The sequence below is a fragment of the Poromitra crassiceps genome (genome assembly GCF_964638095.1).
Source record: "Poromitra crassiceps genome assembly, chromosome: 9".
NCBI classification, from domain to species: Eukaryota; Metazoa; Chordata; class Actinopteri; order Beryciformes; family Melamphaidae; genus Poromitra; species Poromitra crassiceps.
In genome coordinates, this window is record NC_139630.1 from 37,605,994 (window position 1) to 37,624,150 (window position 18,157).

The window sequence follows — 18,157 nt, forward strand, 5'->3', positions numbered from 1 at the left end:
AGCCAGATGCTGCTAAACACTAGGCTTGTAGATTTGTCTACTCTAGTTATCACGTTGGCAGGTAGCCAGTCCTCTTTTGGAAGTTGGCTTATCTTCCAAAGCATCAAGGTGGCTGCTAAAATATGGGCTGGTCAATTTTGGAATCCATCTCCATTTGTGAAGAGTTCACTCTTTGAAGCTACACGGGTTCTGCTGGACACGGAGGCTATGGGACATATACTGCAGGTGTGTGTTACGTTATGTGATGTGGCAGGAGACCACATGCACGCACGTACGAGCACACACACACACACACACACACACACACACACACACACACACACACACACACAGAGGAGGTCCTGAAACCTTGCCCAATATTCCAGGCCCCCTCTGGCTTCATCTAAGTTTCTTCTGAGATTTTATTTCATGCCAGACTGGATGAGCCACAATGCAGTGCCCTCTAGCATGTCGCATGTGTGGGAATCTCTGACAAGCTTTTGCATATCCCTATGTCATCATGCAGTTATTTCTGGATCATCTTGGTAAAGATCAGAAGAGGCATGTAATACAGCATAATTATGCCTACATTAGGTTATCCAGCCTCTAGTCTGTTTTTTCACAGCTGTGTACTGCAAGAAAAATAAAGGACAGATAGTGAGTGAGTGAGTGAGTGAGTGAGAGACAGAAGCCTCTTTTTACACTGCAGTGCCTATTCAAGGCGGGAATGTTGTGGCTTTATTCTGCCTCTCCGTCATGTGTAAAAAGTACGAATACGGAATGTGGATCATTTTGTTCTGCCTTTAAGCCGCCAACGGAGGTAGTAACGGCACAGAATACAGTAAATGGTAAAGCGTCAAGACGGGACAGGGGTGTGTTGGGAAGCTTCATTCATAAAAAATGACAGGACAAAATGACAGGAAGACTAAGGAGAAGTCTACCAGCTCTGAGGTTGAAGGCTTGGGGCGGCTTTAGCTCAGGAGGTAGAGCGGGTCGGCCAATGACGCAAGGGTTGGCGGTTCGATCCCCGCTCCCTCCCAGCTGCTGTCGCTGTGTCCTTGGGCAAGACACTTAACCCTCCTTGCTCCCAATGGTGTGTAGGCACCCTGCGTGGCAGCCTGCCGCCATCGGTGTATGAATGGGTGAATGTAGACTATCTACTGATTGTAAAGCGCTTTGGATAAAAGCGCTATATAAATGCAGGCCATTTACCATTTACCATTAGTTGAAGCCTTGCCAAATTTCCCTTGCCAAAGTTTAGACTAAATTTGGAGCATTATTTAGCCCCATTGCCGACAAGCTAGCATGACATATTAGTTGGTACAATGGATGTCATATGATAGTGTACCAGTATCTTCACGCTAGCTTTAAAACTGAGCACGCTACAGCCTCTCAAAGACAGTAATGTCAGCCCACATCTGCGATTTTTGCGATTTAAGTGTGTGTGTGTGTGTGTGGGGGGGGGGGGGTCAAAATCTGGAAACTTTGCCCTCATTAACGTGATCACCTGGAGTAAATACGTCACTAGACGGCAAACGGCAAAAGCGTTTTAATACATCCGTCTAAAAAGTAATACTTTGGGGGCAAAATCTGGAAATTAAGGTTATCACCGAGTAAATACGTCACGTAAATACGTCACGGCAACGCTGTTGTGTTGCACGTCTCGCCCCTCTCGCCTCTTTTGCTTCCAGAACCCCGGCATGCTAGCTAAAAGCACGTATACACTGTTGTGTTGTCGGCCCGCTGCTGTTTGGTTCTGTGTAAAAAGCCAAAGCCGGCTTCATGGCGAGCCTTTGGGAATACTGCGGGATCTGTGTGTAACAAGAACGAGTGAAAGAGACAGACTGACAGATGGAGAGTGAGACAGTTACCAGCACTAAATACTAATGTTCTGACTCCAGCCACTGCAGGGACCTTTGGTATGTGCCTGTGTGTCTGAGTCATGTGTGTGTGCGCGTGTGTGTATTAGGGATGGGCATTTCTAGCAAAAACACTATTCGAAATTCGCTGGCCAAATTCGAATTTAATTTGAAATTCGAAAATAAAAATAAAAATGTACCTAATTTTTTTTTTTTTTTTTTTTTTTTTTTTTTTTTGAGTGAAATGTTGCATTGTCTCCCCTGATTCTAAGTCTACGGCTTTATTAATTAATATAAAAAGCTTCTGCTGTGGATTTTTAGCTCCAACAAGCATTGCACCACTGAAGTAAAGAACATGTTACATGACATTGACATTTTCGAAAATAAAAAACAGTTTTGACAATCATGAGTGGTTCATTAAATATTTAGTAGGCTCAGGTCTGAGTGCCAAAGGGGTGCCAAAGTCACCCCCTCTCCCTCTTCATGGGATTTCATCCGCCATTCATTTTTCCATAAACCTTGCTTAAAATGCTTATAAAAATTGTTCTACTTGCTCAAACCAAGCGATTTCTTAGAATCAGGGGAGACAATGCAACATTTCACTCAAAAAAAAAAAAAAATCTTTTTTTTTTTTTTTTTTTTTTTTTCGAATTTCGAATTTCAATAATAAAAGTCGACCTTGATAATAACAACGATTATTCGAAAATTCGAAATTCGATGCCCATCCCTAGTGTGTATGTTTGTGTGTGTTTTGGGTTAGTGTGTGCAGCCGTGTGGTGTGACCCACAATAGTTGCTACCTTGTGGTAACATTCCAGGGTCCTTCCAGCAGGCCAGCTGTCCTATTATGGCTTTTATATATAACCAAAATAAATTAGCTTAGCTCGAGAGGCATCATTATTACCACACGGCTCCAATCTTTATTCACCTGATGTAGGAAATGTACTGGGTGCAGGCCGCGTAACGCTAACTTGGATGCTACCGTAATAATACAATAGATTTAGGCATTTATGAGGTGCAGCTAACCAGCTGCCAGTTTTTTGTTATGGCCGATGGCATCATAAAGTTATGGAGTCTTATTTTACAGTCACTCGGATGACAGTGATGGTGGCCAGCTGACCAAATATCAGACCGACTAAAAAGAAGAAGAAGAGAGAAAACATTTTATTTCGGGAAGAGCTCATAAACATTTGAAAGGGCTGAGATTGTATGTAGTAATTTATGGAAGATTTTGATAACAAATGAGCATCGAACTGAGATAAAGAAAGGAACAGGGAGATGAACAGAGAGACAGATGGCCAGAGACAGCGAGAAAGACTGAGCTGGAGAGAGAAACAGACCTAGACAGACGCAGGAACACAGAAGACAATCTTGAGAGAATCAAAGGGAGGAGAGAGAGCTTGAGAGCAGGATGTTTTGAATTCATCCTCCCATTGTCAGCAGCAGGGAGAGAAATGGTGTGGGTGCGTGACGTTGTGGAGATCTCCTGGTGAGTGGAGCTTTGTCCACTGGCCTGCTGCCTGCGTGACTACCAGGCTTCCAACTGGGGTTACACTGCAAAAAACAATGGTGCACTCATCATGGTAACTGGGAGCTGTGTTATACATTATGATATTGCTTACCAGTTGCACACAAAAAACCACAACAAATGGGTAAAAAAATAATGTATTTCAAAACATTAACTACCAGGCAAATTCTTGTAAATATGGCCTTGGCGTGTGTGAATTCTGCTAACTACTGGCAGTGGCAGTTAGCTAGTGTGTTTTCACTCTGCCTTTGTTATTCAGAAAGTTCCTTCAGAAATGAGATTAACCACTGTGGCCGAGGGACAAATAAAGTGTGTTGTTTCATGGCGTGCTCCCAAATGATAAAAAAAACAAATCTGTAGATGACACATTTGAAACTCCCAGCTCACAAATAAATCATCGCCACTGTCAGCAAAGCGTGAAACGCATCAACAAAAAAATGAGTTTGTCTGGCCAAAAGACGACGGTCTTGAATGTGGCTCGCGTCGTTTTGTAGACGCCAGGCTAGAGAGCGCGAGAACACGAGGAGGAGAGGAAGAATGGAGAAGAAAGGAGAGATGGAGAAAAAGGACAAAAACACCAAGGCCTCTGCCAAGAACAGTGTGCTCCTCCCTGTCCTCTCCTCCTCCGTTCCTCCTCTCCTCCGCTGAGGGATCACTAGGGGAAATCCAAACACTGCAGGAATGTTATCATTGTATTGCATTAGCGGCATTCCCCAACTCATTTAATAGACTGCAGACTCTATAGCATCAGCATGGCCGCCTGTGTTTGTTTCACTGCTCGTCCCCGTGTGTGTGTGTGTGTGTGTGTGTGTGTGCGGCTACTACTTACTAATATCTGCATTCTTGTGCGTTTTATGTTTTCTTTACGCATTTCTTTTAAATCCGTGTTTATGCATATTTCTGCGCGCAATCAAGTGTGTGTATGTGCATTTGTGTCTATGCTAAACACATCTAATTGCCTGCTCGTGTTAATCATCTATGAGAGTGGAATTGTGAGAAACACATTGGTGGGTTTGAGTTTTCCCCCGGCCAGAGGACCAAGCCAGGAGAGAAGAAACCCATTTCTATCTATCTACAGTCTCTTATCTTTCTGTCTCTTTCCTCTTTGTTTCTCCGTCTTGTCTTCTCGCCGTGATGGAGAAATACAAGCTCAAGTGGCATCTTTTCGGTAAACTTTCGATCCAAGACGCAGTGGGTTGTAGCTCCAGTCATTCCTGCTCATCAGTTCCTCTGATACTAGGGAGCGGTATGAAGCAACAATAACTCAAAAGCTTTTATTCCACTTTACCATGAACTGGAACTGGTTCTTTTGAGAAAAAGAATAGCTGAAAACTGGCCTAGTGTAGCATACAGTATATATCCTGCCAACTAGCGAGGCAACTATCTTTCTCTTTCTCAGTTTCTCTATCTATCTTCTACCTTTCCAGCAACATCAAACAATATTCCTGCCTTGCCACTTGCTCTGTTTGTCAGAGCTAGGTGCAGACAGACACAGGCACATCAGAGCTAGGTGCAGACACAGGCACATCAGAGCTAGGTGCAGCAGACACAGGCACATCAGAGCTAGGTGCAGACACAGACACATCAGAGCTAGGTGCAGCAGACACAGGCACATCAGAGCTAGGTGCAGCAGACACAGGCACATCAGAGTTAGGTGCAGACACAGACACATCAGAGCTAGGTGCAGACACAGGCACATCAGAGCTAGGTGCAGCAGACACAGGCACATCAGAGCTAGGTGCAGCAGACACAGGCACATCAGAGCTAGGTGCAGACAGACACAGACACATCAGAGCTAGGTGCAGCAGACACAGGCACATCAGAGCTAGGTGCAGCAGACACAGGCACATCAGAGCTAGGTGCAGACACAGACACATCAGAGCTAGGTGCAGCAGACACAGGCACATCAGAGCTAGGTGCAGCAGACACAGGCACATCAGAGCTAGGTGCAGCAGACACAGGCACATCAGAGCTAGGTGCAGACACAGACACATCAGAGCTAGGTGCAGCAGACACAGGCACATCAGAGCTAGGTGCAGACACAGACACATCAGAGCTAGGTGCAGACACAGACACATCAGAGCTAGGTGCAGCAGACACAGGCACATCAGAGCTAGGTGCAGACACAGGCACATCAGAGCTAGGTGCAGCAGACACAGGCACATCAGAGCTAGGTGCAGACACAGACACATCAGAGCTAGGTGCAGACACAGGCACATCAGAGCTAGGTGCAGACACAGACACATCAGAGCTAGGTGCAGCAGACACAGGCACATCAGAGCTAGGTGCAGCAGACACAGGCACATCAGAGCTAGGTGCAGACACAGACACATCAGAGCTAGGTGCAGCAGACACAGGCACATCAGAGCTAGGTGCAGACACAGACACATCAGAGCTAGGTGCAGACACAGACACATCAGAGCTAGGTGCAGCAGACACAGGCACATCAGAGCTAGGTGCAGACACAGGCACATCAGAGCTAGGTGCAGACACAGACACATCAGAGCTAGGTGCAGACACATGCACATCAGAGCTAGGTACAGACACATCAGAGCTAGGTGCAGACACAGGCACATCAGAGCTAGGTGCAGACACAGACACATCAGAGCTAGGTGCAGACACAGGCACATCAGAGCTAGGTGCAGACACAGACACATCAGAGCTAGGTACAGGCACAGGCACATCAGAGCTAGGTGCAGACACAGGCACATCAGAGCTAGGTACAGACACAGGCACATCAGAGCTAGGTACAGACACAGGCACATCAGAGCTAGGTGCAGACACAGGCACATCAGAGCTAGGTACAGACACAGGTACATCAGAGCTAGGTGCAGACACAGACACATCAGAGCTAGGTGCAGACACAGACACATCAGAGCTAGGTGCAGCAGACACAGACACATCAGAGCTAGGTGCAGACACAGACACATCAGAGCTAGGTACAGACACAGGCACATCAGAGCTAGGTGCAGACACAGGCACATCAGAGCTAGGTGCAGACACAGGCACATCAGAGCTAGGTGCAGACACAGACACATCAGAGCTAGGTGCAGACACAGGCACATCAGAGCTAGGTACAGACACAGACACATCAGAGCTAGGTGCAGACACAGACACATCAGAGCTAGGTGCAGACACAGGCACATCAGAGCTAGGTACAGACACATCAGAGCTAGGTACAGGCACAGGCACATCAGAGCTAGGTGCAGACACAGGCACATCAGAGCTAGGTACAGACACAGGCACATCAGAGCTAGGTACAGACACAGGCACATCAGAGCTAGGTGCAGACACAGGCACATCAGAGCTAGGTACAGACACAGGTACATCAGAGCTAGGTGCAGACACAGACACATCAGAGCTAGGTGCAGACACAGACACATCAGAGCTAGGTGCAGCAGACACAGACACATCAGAGCTAGGTGCAGACACAGACACATCAGAGCTAGGTACAGACACAGGCACATCAGAGCTAGGTGCAGACACAGGCACATCAGAGCTAGGTGCAGACACAGGCACATCAGAGCTAGGTGCAGACACAGGCACATCAGAGCTAGGTGCAGCAGACACAGGCACATCAGAGCTAGGTACAGACACAGACGCATCAGAGCTAGGTGCAGACACAGGCACATCAGAGCTAGGTGCAGACACAGGCACATCAGAGCTAGGTACAGACACAGGCACATCAGAGCTAGGTGCAGACACAGACACATCAGAGCTAGGTGCAGACACAGACACATCAGAGCTACGTGCAGACACAGACACATCAGAGCTAGGTGCAGACACAGACACATCAGAGCTAGGTGCAGACACAGACACATCAGAGCTAGGTGCAGACACAGACACATCAGAGCTAGGTGCAGACACAGACACATCAGAGCTAGGTGCAGACACAGACACATCAGAGCTAGGTGCAGACACAGACACATCAGAGCTAGGTGCAGACACACAGACACATCAGAGCTAGGTGCAGACACACAGACACAGAGCTAGGTGCAGACACAGGCACATCAGAGCTAGGTGCAGACACACAGACACATCAGAGCTAGGTGCAGACACACAGACACATCAGAGCTAGGTGCAGACACAGACACATCAGAGCTAGGTGCAGACACAGACACATCAGAGCTAGGTGCAGACACACAGACACATCAGAGCTAGGTGCAGACACACAGACACAGAGCTAGGTACAGACACATCAGAGCTAGGTGCAGACACACAGACACATCAGAGCTAGGTACAGAGACAGGCACATCAGAGCTAGGTACAGACACATCAGAGCTAGGTACAGACACAGACACATCAGAGCTAGGTACAGACACAGGCACATCAGAGCTAGGTGCAGACTCAGGCACATCAGAGCTAGGTGCAGACAGACACAGACACATCAGAGCTAGGTGCAGACAGACACAGACACATCAGAGCTAGGTGCAGACACACAGACACATCAGAGCTAGGTGCAGACAGACACAGACACATCAGAGCTAGGTGCAGACAGACACAGACACATCAGAGCTAGGTGCAGACAGACACAGACACATCAGAGCTAGGTGCAGACACACAGACACATCAGAGCTAGGTACAGACACACAGACACATCAGAGCTAGGTGCAGACACAGGCACATCAGAGCTAGGTGCAGACACAGGCACATCAGAGCTAGGTACAGACACAGACACATCAGAGCTAGGTACAGACACACAGACACATCAGAGCTAGGTGCAGACACGGCCACATCAGTAGACTCACAGATGGCAGCATGGTGGCATATTAGGGATTAAGGAAACCATCCTTCAACATGACAACCCACGGTCAATTCTCCAGTGGCAAACCAGCATTCGCCCTGCTACAGTGCCCTTGAGCAAGACGCAGAATCTCTACCTGTTTCAGAGGCGCTCTTCATTTATTGACCCTAAGCTTTGACATGAAGTAAAACATGAATTTCTCCATCGGGGATTCAATTCAAGCTCCAAAAATACAAATAAAGAAAAGAGAATCGGGCTAAAAACAGTGCTACATGAACATGTGCTTAGTAGGCAGCCACGGTTTACCACAGTGCAACTCCTTTTTTGGCTAAAACCAAAGCCTCCGTTGTGGAGATGTGTCATGGTAATGCTCGGCCATTATCAGCACAGGGGAAGATGGCAGTCTGGCGTGTGTGTTTGTGACTGTGCATATGTGTTAAGAGTGTGTGTGTGTGTGTGTGTGTTTGTGACTGTGCATATCTGTGTTAAGAGTGTGTGTGTGTTTGTGACTTTGCATATCTGTGTTAAGAGTGCGCGTGTGTTTGTATAGTCTACCAGTAAGGGTCAATTAATACTCCAGAATCAAGAAATGGTCCATCTTGGAGCAGAAACAATTTTAGCAGAGTTTTTTTTAGGGGCTTTTTGATAAGTTGCTTTAGTGCTATTGCGAAATGCATAAACCTTTTTTGTGACTTGTTGGCATTCCTCCCAGTGAACACAAGAAGTTTTGAGTGACTGGTCACCTCTCACCTACTGTTCACATCTGTACAAACCTGTCCGTGTCCATTCACACTTGATTTGTTCCCATTTTCAACTCATTAGACACACTTATTAGAACGGGGGTGTTTTTCTGTTTTTCTTCTGACCTCAGACTTTGCTAGGAAGCATCAATCAAATTTAAGTGTCCCAGCCCTGTCTGTCACTGTGTGTGTGTGTGTGTGTGTGTGTGTGTGTGTGTGTGTGTGTGTGAGAGAGAGATAGAGAGTGTGGGTGTAAGAGGATCCAGGTGGTGAGCGTCTATCGGCCTCTGAGGTCAACACCTCAGTGTCCAGGGTCACTTCCTGTCCCCGGTTTCCCCTTCCTCTCCTCCGTGGTCTTACTTTACTATCCCTCCCTCTCTGTCCTCCTTCCCTCTTCTACCTCACGTCTACTACACTTTCTTCCCTCCCTCCTCTAACTCCCGTTCTTCTCCTTTGGCCCAATCCAAATGTCCCGACTTCCACGCACTTGCAGACTCGCGCACTTTGTGGGCACATTCCCGGGAAATCTGCGAGTGCTGAGGGCTGTCCAAATCTACAATTCATCCAGGCCACAAGGGGCAGCAAGCGGACTTTCTGCAGACTTCCAGAGAGTCTGCTTGGGATCCAGACTTCATGAATTTAATTACCCACAATTCATTGCAATACAGACATGACATTGTACTTTTTCCACTTGCCGAACAAAAAAACAAACAAAAATAACTTATGAATGTGTAAAACAATTACCGTACAACATTACTGAATCATGTAGGCCAGAAATAATATTCAACCACATCATGACACAGCAGAATGCATTTTATTATTAGGTCTGTCTATCAGCGTCTTATTTATAGCCTTATGTACGTATGACTGAAGTCTGCGAGGGCTCAGTCCGCTAATACGAAGGACAGACATTTGGATTGAGTGAATATTTCTTCTTCCACTCCTCTCTTTTCCCCAACTCTCTCTCCCTCTCTCCTACATTCCAAATTACTCTCACCCTTAAGATCTCCCCTCATTCCTGATTTCTTCCACCTTGATCCTTTCATTCTACTCCTCCCTGTTTCTTCCTTACCAGCCTCCTGTGCTCCTCTCTCCCCATCTGTTCACATGGGACGTATTCAGATCATCTGTCCACATGGGACGTATTCAGATCATCTGTCCACATGGGACATATTCAGATCATCTGTCCACATGGGACATATTCAGATCATTGATTGCCTTCAAAAGAAACATGGATAATGGATGGACAGATAATGGGGTGGTTTTTACGAGTTTGGATGATATTTCTCTTGTTCTTTAATTCACTATGTGCCACAACAATACCTCAACTTCTTAAAACATTGATGGTTTTAACTAGGGCCAATTATGGCTAAAATTATAATCCTAGTTTGCAAGCTGTTTTTTTTAGGTATCCCAATTCTTATACTGTGCTTTTGCAATCTTATATCAACACCTGGCTACACTGGTCATTCTAAATGATTGTGATTATTACTTGTGCAATTGTAATGTATATATGATTATACATGATTAATTGTGCAGTCCATCTCATTGTCTCAGCGATAAGATGAGAAATAATGCAATCTGTGCTAATGTGCTGTGTTTTTAAACATGCTCCTTGTATTTGTATTGGCTGTGCTGGGTTACAGATGTTTTAAAACTGTTTTAACATCTCCACTTCTTTCTCCCTTGTCTGCAGGTTGCGGTGGTGAAGGTGAAGAACGCAGACAAGGTGTTTGCTATGAAGATTCTCAACAAGTGGGAGATGTTGAAGCGAGCCGAGGTGAGCAGTTTTACTCAGCCTTTACCAGGGGAGCACCAGTACTGGTACTGGTGTCAGATGTTGGGCCAGTGCCACCAGCCTAAAAATGACGCAGCTCTATTGGGGAATTCCTCCAAAGATAAAAGGCAAAATGCCATTTCACCCACATAGAAAGATGTTAAGATACTACTAGTACTACTACTACTACAACTGATACTACTACATCCTGCTACTACAAATAATAATAATAGTAATCTTTTCTGTGAAAAAATGTTTTTGTTAGAAAATGTGTATGAAAAATTTTGAAATCTAAAAGAGATTACAGCAAGAGGGTAAATGGTTGTTTTTCTTCAACATTTCTATAAAAAATATTGGTCGCTAATAATGATTGGTGATTGGGGCTGGGTATTGTTCAAAAATGTTGATACCGGTACCGGTACCTTGACTTCGATACCGGTTCCTGAATGATACTTTTTTCAGTACTTTACACTCTCTGTAATAACAAAAATGTAACTTCAATTGTAATTTTTATTTTTTATTTTTTACACACCACACAAAATAAACCCCCTGCCTACCTCCCTCTCCCATCCCAAGAACTAGGAGTTGTAGCAGCGAGGTTAACAATGAACATGGTCACTGCCCTGTGTGGCACTCACTGACTCTCTGGTGGAGTACCAACGTCTTCTGCTCCAGGGTGAAGAGTGTAATCTCTGCGTTTCTCATCGTTACACGGGGGCGGCTGGAAAGAGTGGGGCAAGCAAGGTGTAAACAACACGACTCACGAGCATAACGCTAAAAAATGCTAAGCTAACATCAGCCAACACAATGAAAAAAGTGCAGTTATCTCCAACAACAATTTATCCAACTAGCGAATTAATTGCCTGAACATGTCGATGAAGTTGTTGATGTCATCCATGGTATGGAGGGCTCGACTTCTTCAGTGCTGGGCTGGCTACAGGCTGCTGCTAACATTAGTTACTAACATTAGTTGCTAACATTAGCTGCGGCTGCTGTGGACTACTTGGCTTTCAGACTATCAAATACGTTACACTCTTGAGCTTTCAGAAATATTTTGTGTCTGACCGGGTGTTTCCTCAGGTTAGACATGTTGCCAGCTTTGCATTTTTGCATCACAAATATTGCAGAGCGACCGTCTTGACGTCTGCGTCAAGTTTTGAAAAGTTTAACCACACTTTGACCGCTTGTGGGCCACCATTTCACTCGCTGTGTTGATAAACTGCAGGGGTGATGTAATCTCTGGCTCATAAGTATGCTGCATTCAAGACAACTCAGAAAAAGCTAGATGAGCTCTCAGGTATCGAAATGTGGCATGTGAATCGATACTCAGTAGTACCAACGTAATTTGGTCGGTGCCATAAGAGTATGGAAGTTCGATACCCAGTCCTATTGGTGAGTCGTCGTCCCCGCCCCGTGTGCGCGCTGTCAAGGGACATGCAAACCCTCGTTAATTCTTCCTCGAATCGGCCATTGGTCGACATGCATGTACAGTGCTGCTGACGCATGTTTTTCTCATTGACCTCTTCCTGACAGTCATTCCCATTGGTCCCCAGGGTCTCCCATCTTCATGCCTCATACCTCACGGGGGAAAACTGGCCCCCTGTGTGTGTGTGTGTGTGTGTGTGTGTGTGTGTGTCCTGACATGGGAAATGATGTAGTATAACAAATGGACTGTAGATGGTGTACCCTGTAGAGAGGAGAACATCAAGGCGTTGAGGATGTTTTTTATATTGACATTCAGTGGAGCTTCTGTGTTTGTCAATGCAAGATTACATTCATCATCATTTTTGGATGTGCTGATTTTGGTAACACTTTATTTGGGTAGTCCGCCTACAGAGAGGCTACTGAGTCTTTCTAACAGTTCAACAACTTATTAGTTGACATTAGTTTACATTCAACAATTCAACTGTTTTGCTTTGTCTGTAGATGTTTTAGCAGTTGAGATTCAATCAACAGATTTGGTTTGCTTCCCATTCCACACACCTGCACCTAGTGTAATATGTAGGTACTGCACCTCGTGTAATATGTCGGCGTGTTCATCAATTGTCACATGGAGCTGTTGAAATGTTACAGCTACTGTAGACTCTCTGTAGGTGGACTATCCAAATAAAGTGTTACCCTGATTTTTATTTTTATTTATTTTTTAATTATTGAGTATCCAAGAGGTTCCAGAATAAGCTTTATAGCAGGGAGACTGGTGGTGGGTATGGGTTTAAACCTCAGTGACAGCAGGGATTCACCCGACTAATGTGTCCTTGAGAAAGACACTCTGACCTCCCTGTGGAAGGAGAAGTTCTCCTTTGGTCAGCTAAACTGACACAAATTAAACCACGGACCCCCATTTGATAAGGCTTTTTGTCCCAGGGTCCCCATCTGATCATATTTTTGCTCTCAGATGTGTTATTACGGAAATTGTATGAAACCCATGACCAAAATAGTCATGCATTCTGTCAGTGTTACTTACGGATGAAAGTAGAGTGAAAGAAATTGCTGGGGACCCCCTGGAACACCCTCAAGGACCCCTGGGGGTACCGGCCCGGACCCCACTTTAAGACCCCCTGCAATAGAGTATCACACAAGTATATGCATCACAGAATGTGGGTGTTAGGGTTCCATGATGATACTGACAAGAAAATCATCTTCCCAGTGTTTTTCTGGCTGAATATTGTGATTGCAACATCAGTTGCAAATACACAGGATTCAGCTTTTTCAACGTGATTTACTTTCTATCACCTAAATTCTGTTCAATTTGAGATGGAATGAAATGTAAGAAACTCACATTCAATTGGACTTGGAGGCCCAGGATTCTGCTAGGCATTAAAATAACTTACTTTCTGAAGCTTTCTGAATTCTTCTCCCACGAGCCGAAACGCGTTGGCCACAGGGCGAAATACCACAGGCCAAAACAAGTTTGTTTTACTAATACATATTTGTTCTCAGCACTGCAAGTGTTGCTGGAATTCATTCTTTTGTAATGTTACCTGCCCATTCCATGACCTTTGTCAGTGGGTGAAGTTGTGCCAGAATACCTTTTCAAAAAGGATTTTCTTATGAAGTAACATGGCCAAAACCATCTGTGAATTGTATAATGTACATGCCTACCACTTAAAATGGGAATGTCCAAAATAGGGGTGGGCGATATGACCATATTAGATCGTTAACGATTAGAATGTCTCAGCGATCTGCCTTTCCAGACAGATCGTTAGTATCGTGCTACATGCAGTGCACATTCTATCAGTTGCATTTCTATGTCTGAAAGATGCCTCCAAAGTTTTCCTCCCCTCCCCCTTTTCACTTGGCAAAGTGCGAGCAGCATGGAGGACAACACACACACACACACACTTAACGTAGCATGCTGGAGTGAAAGAATAATAATAATTAGCCGCCTTCAAAGTCAAAAGAATCTTGATAAGATCGTGGATCGTGATCCTGCCTAAAAAAAAAATCACGATATGATATTTTTGCCATATTGCCGCCCACCCCTAGTCCAAACTGTCATCTTTTTGTTTAGGCACATATTGCCAGCATGCGTGATATGTTGTAAATGTTGGTAACGGTGACATGTGCTTCCTCCCCTCTTTAGCCAGCATGCGTGATATGTTGTAAATGTCGGTAACGGTGACGTGTGCTTCCTCCCCTCTTCAGACGGCGTGTTTTCGAGAGGAGCGGGACGTGTTGGTAAACGGGAACAGTCAGTGGATCACCACTCTGCACTACGCCTTCCAGGATGACAACTTCCTGGTAAGAGGCCTCTGTGTGTGTGTGTCTGTGTGGGAAGGTGTTTTGTCCACCAATCCCAGTGGCTGGCTGACACGTCTGAAAATTCACCAGGTACTTCTTTAAAGGTTTCTTTATGCAGGGAACGTTGACGGAGCAGACAGATTCCTCTTCAGCGCCGCCCTGCTTCACATTCATGCTCCCACACATTGACACCTGGTTGCTGCACAGTAAACCACAGTCTTTTGCTGTTTGTTAGTAGGCAGCTCCACCTGCCACCATTCTCACCAGCCAGCTCTAACACAATACCGCCTCCAGACGATGGCTTGCCACAGGCTTCATTCCTTACTGCAAAGTACAAGAAGTCTTAGAATAGTATGAAATTGAGCAATAGAAATGAACAAGGCCAAAAAAACATCGACGTAAATGACCAAAGGGAATGACGTTGGAGCTAACTGATTGGTTGGGAGCCGCACTCTCCCTCACTTTGATTGGCTACTGGGGCCATCAGTCTCGAACTGACTGGACAGTCTCCTCTCTCCCTGACCCTGAGTTCACATGCCATGGGTGCCTCTCATTCCATTTCCCACATTCTCACAACAAATGCTTTAGCCTGGACACTCCCCGGGCTTTATAGATGCACCCCACGGCCCGTCCAGCCAGCTATTTTTAGGAAAACCCTCAAAAGTTAAGAAGAGGCATTTAGGCTGTCTGCCTGAATGCCTCCCGCAGCAATTATACTGTGAGAAAGAAGGGAGAGGAGAAGTGGAGGAGGAAGGTGAGGCGCAAAGGAGGGCTGATATTTGGCACAGTCAAAGAAATACGAGCGCCATCTGCAAATATATAATTTTTGATGTATTTGTGAAATCTGACGTCTCGTTTGCAAATTGTTTCACAGTATAGTGTTTTTTCTAAAATGTGTTGCATTTTAATTTGTTCTGCTCTGTATTATAAATTGCCATTTTAACAAGTCTAGGTGAATGTGATATTTTTTGCCTCCGAGATATGTTTTCTATTTTAATTGGGACTTTTTCTTTGTACTGTGGATCCAGTTCAGTGTTTTCTATTTTGAAGCCAAGAACTCTCACTTTCTCTCCCTCAGAACAAATTGCCTCAATTGTCTTGAGTCTAACAGTACATTTAGATTATAAGCATTAATGTTACCTCGATTAAGTCATTTTCAATGGGAGTTGGGGTTTGGAGGTACACACATCTATGCCACAGCACTGCGTGATGGGTGTGCCTGTGCCAGGCAACAAAGTTGAGCTGACAAGTTTTTTCACACACCAATGATGCTTTGAAGCTTCAACCAATCACAATTATGACAAAGTCATTATCATTCATTATTATTTTCCATCCCTCTTTCCTGAAGGTACCGCAAGGACAACTTCTATGAAACGCTTGTTGTTGTTATTCCACATGCTGTACAATAAAAAATAACATTACTGTTTGTTTTGTAGCTTTGTCTCTCGGAATCTGAACATACCACTGTCTCTCGCTCCTCCCCCTCATCTTTCTTGTGTTTTACTTATCCGAGGACATTAATCGGACCTTAAAACACATTCTTTAAGACACTCCCCTTTTTAATCGGTTACTTTCATAATGTTCACTAATGATTTCTCTTCCTCTCAGTTTCCCTGTGGACCTTGTACTGCAGCACAGTCAGCACCGTTTTGCTCTAACATGTCCTCCCTGTGTGGGTCCCTCTGTCTCTCTAGTACCTGGTCATGGACTACTATGTGGGCGGGGACCTGCTGACTCTGCTCAGTAAGTTTGAGGACCGGCTGCCTGAGGAGATGGCCAGGTTCTACCTGGCTGAGATGGTGCTGGCCATCGACTCGGTTCACCAGCTGCACTACGTCCACAGGTGAGGAGCTGTGTGTGTGTGTGTGTGTGTGTGTGTGTGTGTGTGTGTGTGCGCGCGCGCGCTCTTCATCATTGATTTAGTTGTGCTGTCATTGCCTCCAGAATTGTCTTTATGGTGGGAGACGGATTGAGGGATACGGCCGGATGATGGATGCTCAGTGTATTTTTGTGGGAAGCCACTCCAGCTAAATGAATAGAAATGGAAACAGACTCTTTCAAAAGTTGGTATACATTTTTATATAAGTGATTAAAGCCGGACTGCGTACCATTTACGTAAATAAACATCTGTTATACATAACACATATTATAAGCCTTTGCCAAACACGTTCCCACAATGCTGATTCAGCCTATCAGTGCCACATAACTCTTTCTGTATTCCACATTAGACCAGAGTTTTACAATCTGCTGTCGTCCGGCGACATTCCCACACTGGCCAGAGACTTCCGCCCACGGCGCCCAGCCTAGCTGGCTAATCTCCGGTTAGCCTTCTGCTAACTTGAATGGGGATGAATAATTCAGTCGTGCGGGTCTTCTCGACCTTCCAAATCGGACCGAATGAATCAGATCCTGAAGGGAAACGAGTCATTTTGCGGGGGATGTGTGACGTTCAAAACTATTTATCCACTCTCTTACAGCCCTGACGGAGTAGGCTACGCCGGCGTCGCCTATGACAAATGCTGCATTCACGTGCTGCTCGGATTGTCTCATTTCCCCAGTTGGGAAGTCGTCCTTCCTCCTGTGTTTGTGAGCTTTTAAATCGTAATGTAGAAACAACATGGACGCTACAAAGATGATGTGTTGTATTTGATGGCTCAGAGCATTTAAACAACATGTTGATAGCTGTTTTTTCCAGGTTTTGCGTGACATCAAAGAGCAAAGGAAGCTGTTGGCAACTCTTTACCCAACACCACATGAATGCAGCGCACGTTCCTTCACTGCCAGAAGGGGGAGACAATGGTTCTGTACTACAAAAGTTACGCACTATACAGCGTTGATACCCACTGTATTATAAACTAACGCAAATTCGCAATATCTGCGACCGCATAGGCAAATGCAGGATGGCAGGGGCAGCCCACCCTACTCTGCCACCCTACATTTCTAAATTTGCAGAAAATTGCTAAATTATCCATATAAATCTTTATAATCACCATCATAAAAAATGTATACTTTCTTTTGAAGTGTGTGCCACTGGAGTGAATTTCTATCAGTCACAAATTGAGCAAAGACTACCAGCTACATTACATTCACAGGTGTGTGTGTGTGTGTGTGTGTGTGTGTGTGTGTGTGTGTGTGTGTGTGTGCGCACACATGGATTTCCATGTAAACAAAACCAAATCTGTCTTAATTTCTCCTATTAGCCGTTCATTCCCCTTTTTCATTCAAAGTCTCCGTCTTACGATACCGAAGGCTGTTCTCAATTACACACACCACAGTCAGTCTCACTCAATTTAATGAACGAAAAACAAATGAACCACCTAAAAGCAGAGTGTTGACAGCCCGCAGCCACTCTCCGCTCCGACACAGATACCCAAAGATGCTTTCAGCCAATGAAAGTTGCCCTCGGAGGCTCACGGGATCACTGGCGCCGGCACCCCCCCCCCCCCCCCCGACACACAGGAAGTGCACTCCGTCAGATGGGAAGTGGTCACACCGGCCTGTTAACATAATGACAGCGTTGCCGTTGCTGCGGGCCTCGTAACAGCAATGTTCTATTTGAGGGGAGGGAAGGAGTGAGAGACGGAGGGAATCAGAGGTGAAGGGCAGAGAAGAGGAAGCTCGAGAGACGGATGGGGGCAGGGGTGCGGGGCGAGCCCATACAGCATAGTATTGGGATATCTCGTGTGGCAAACTGGCAATATATCGTATCGCACGAATGCCAAATATCGTGATATTTTATTACGTAAATTGTCAAGTGCATGCAACATTTATGACAGATTTTTTTTATGAC

General features: G+C 45.4%; 1 protein-coding gene across 1 annotated transcript in view; it reads left to right on the forward strand.

Moving 5' to 3' along the window:
- cdc42bpab (CDC42 binding protein kinase alpha (DMPK-like) b) overlaps positions 1-18,157 on the forward strand; it is a gene marked incomplete at its 5' end in the record, with an annotated part of 116,929 nt that overhangs the window by 43,321 nt on the left and 55,451 nt on the right. Inside the window, 3 exons of the mRNA XM_083643465.1 lie at positions 10,546-10,629; positions 14,272-14,367; positions 16,062-16,210. Coding sequence (XP_083499591.1) covers positions 10,546-10,629; positions 14,272-14,367; positions 16,062-16,210 — 329 coding nt within the window. The remainder of the gene's footprint in view (positions 1-10,545; positions 10,630-14,271; positions 14,368-16,061; positions 16,211-18,157) is intronic.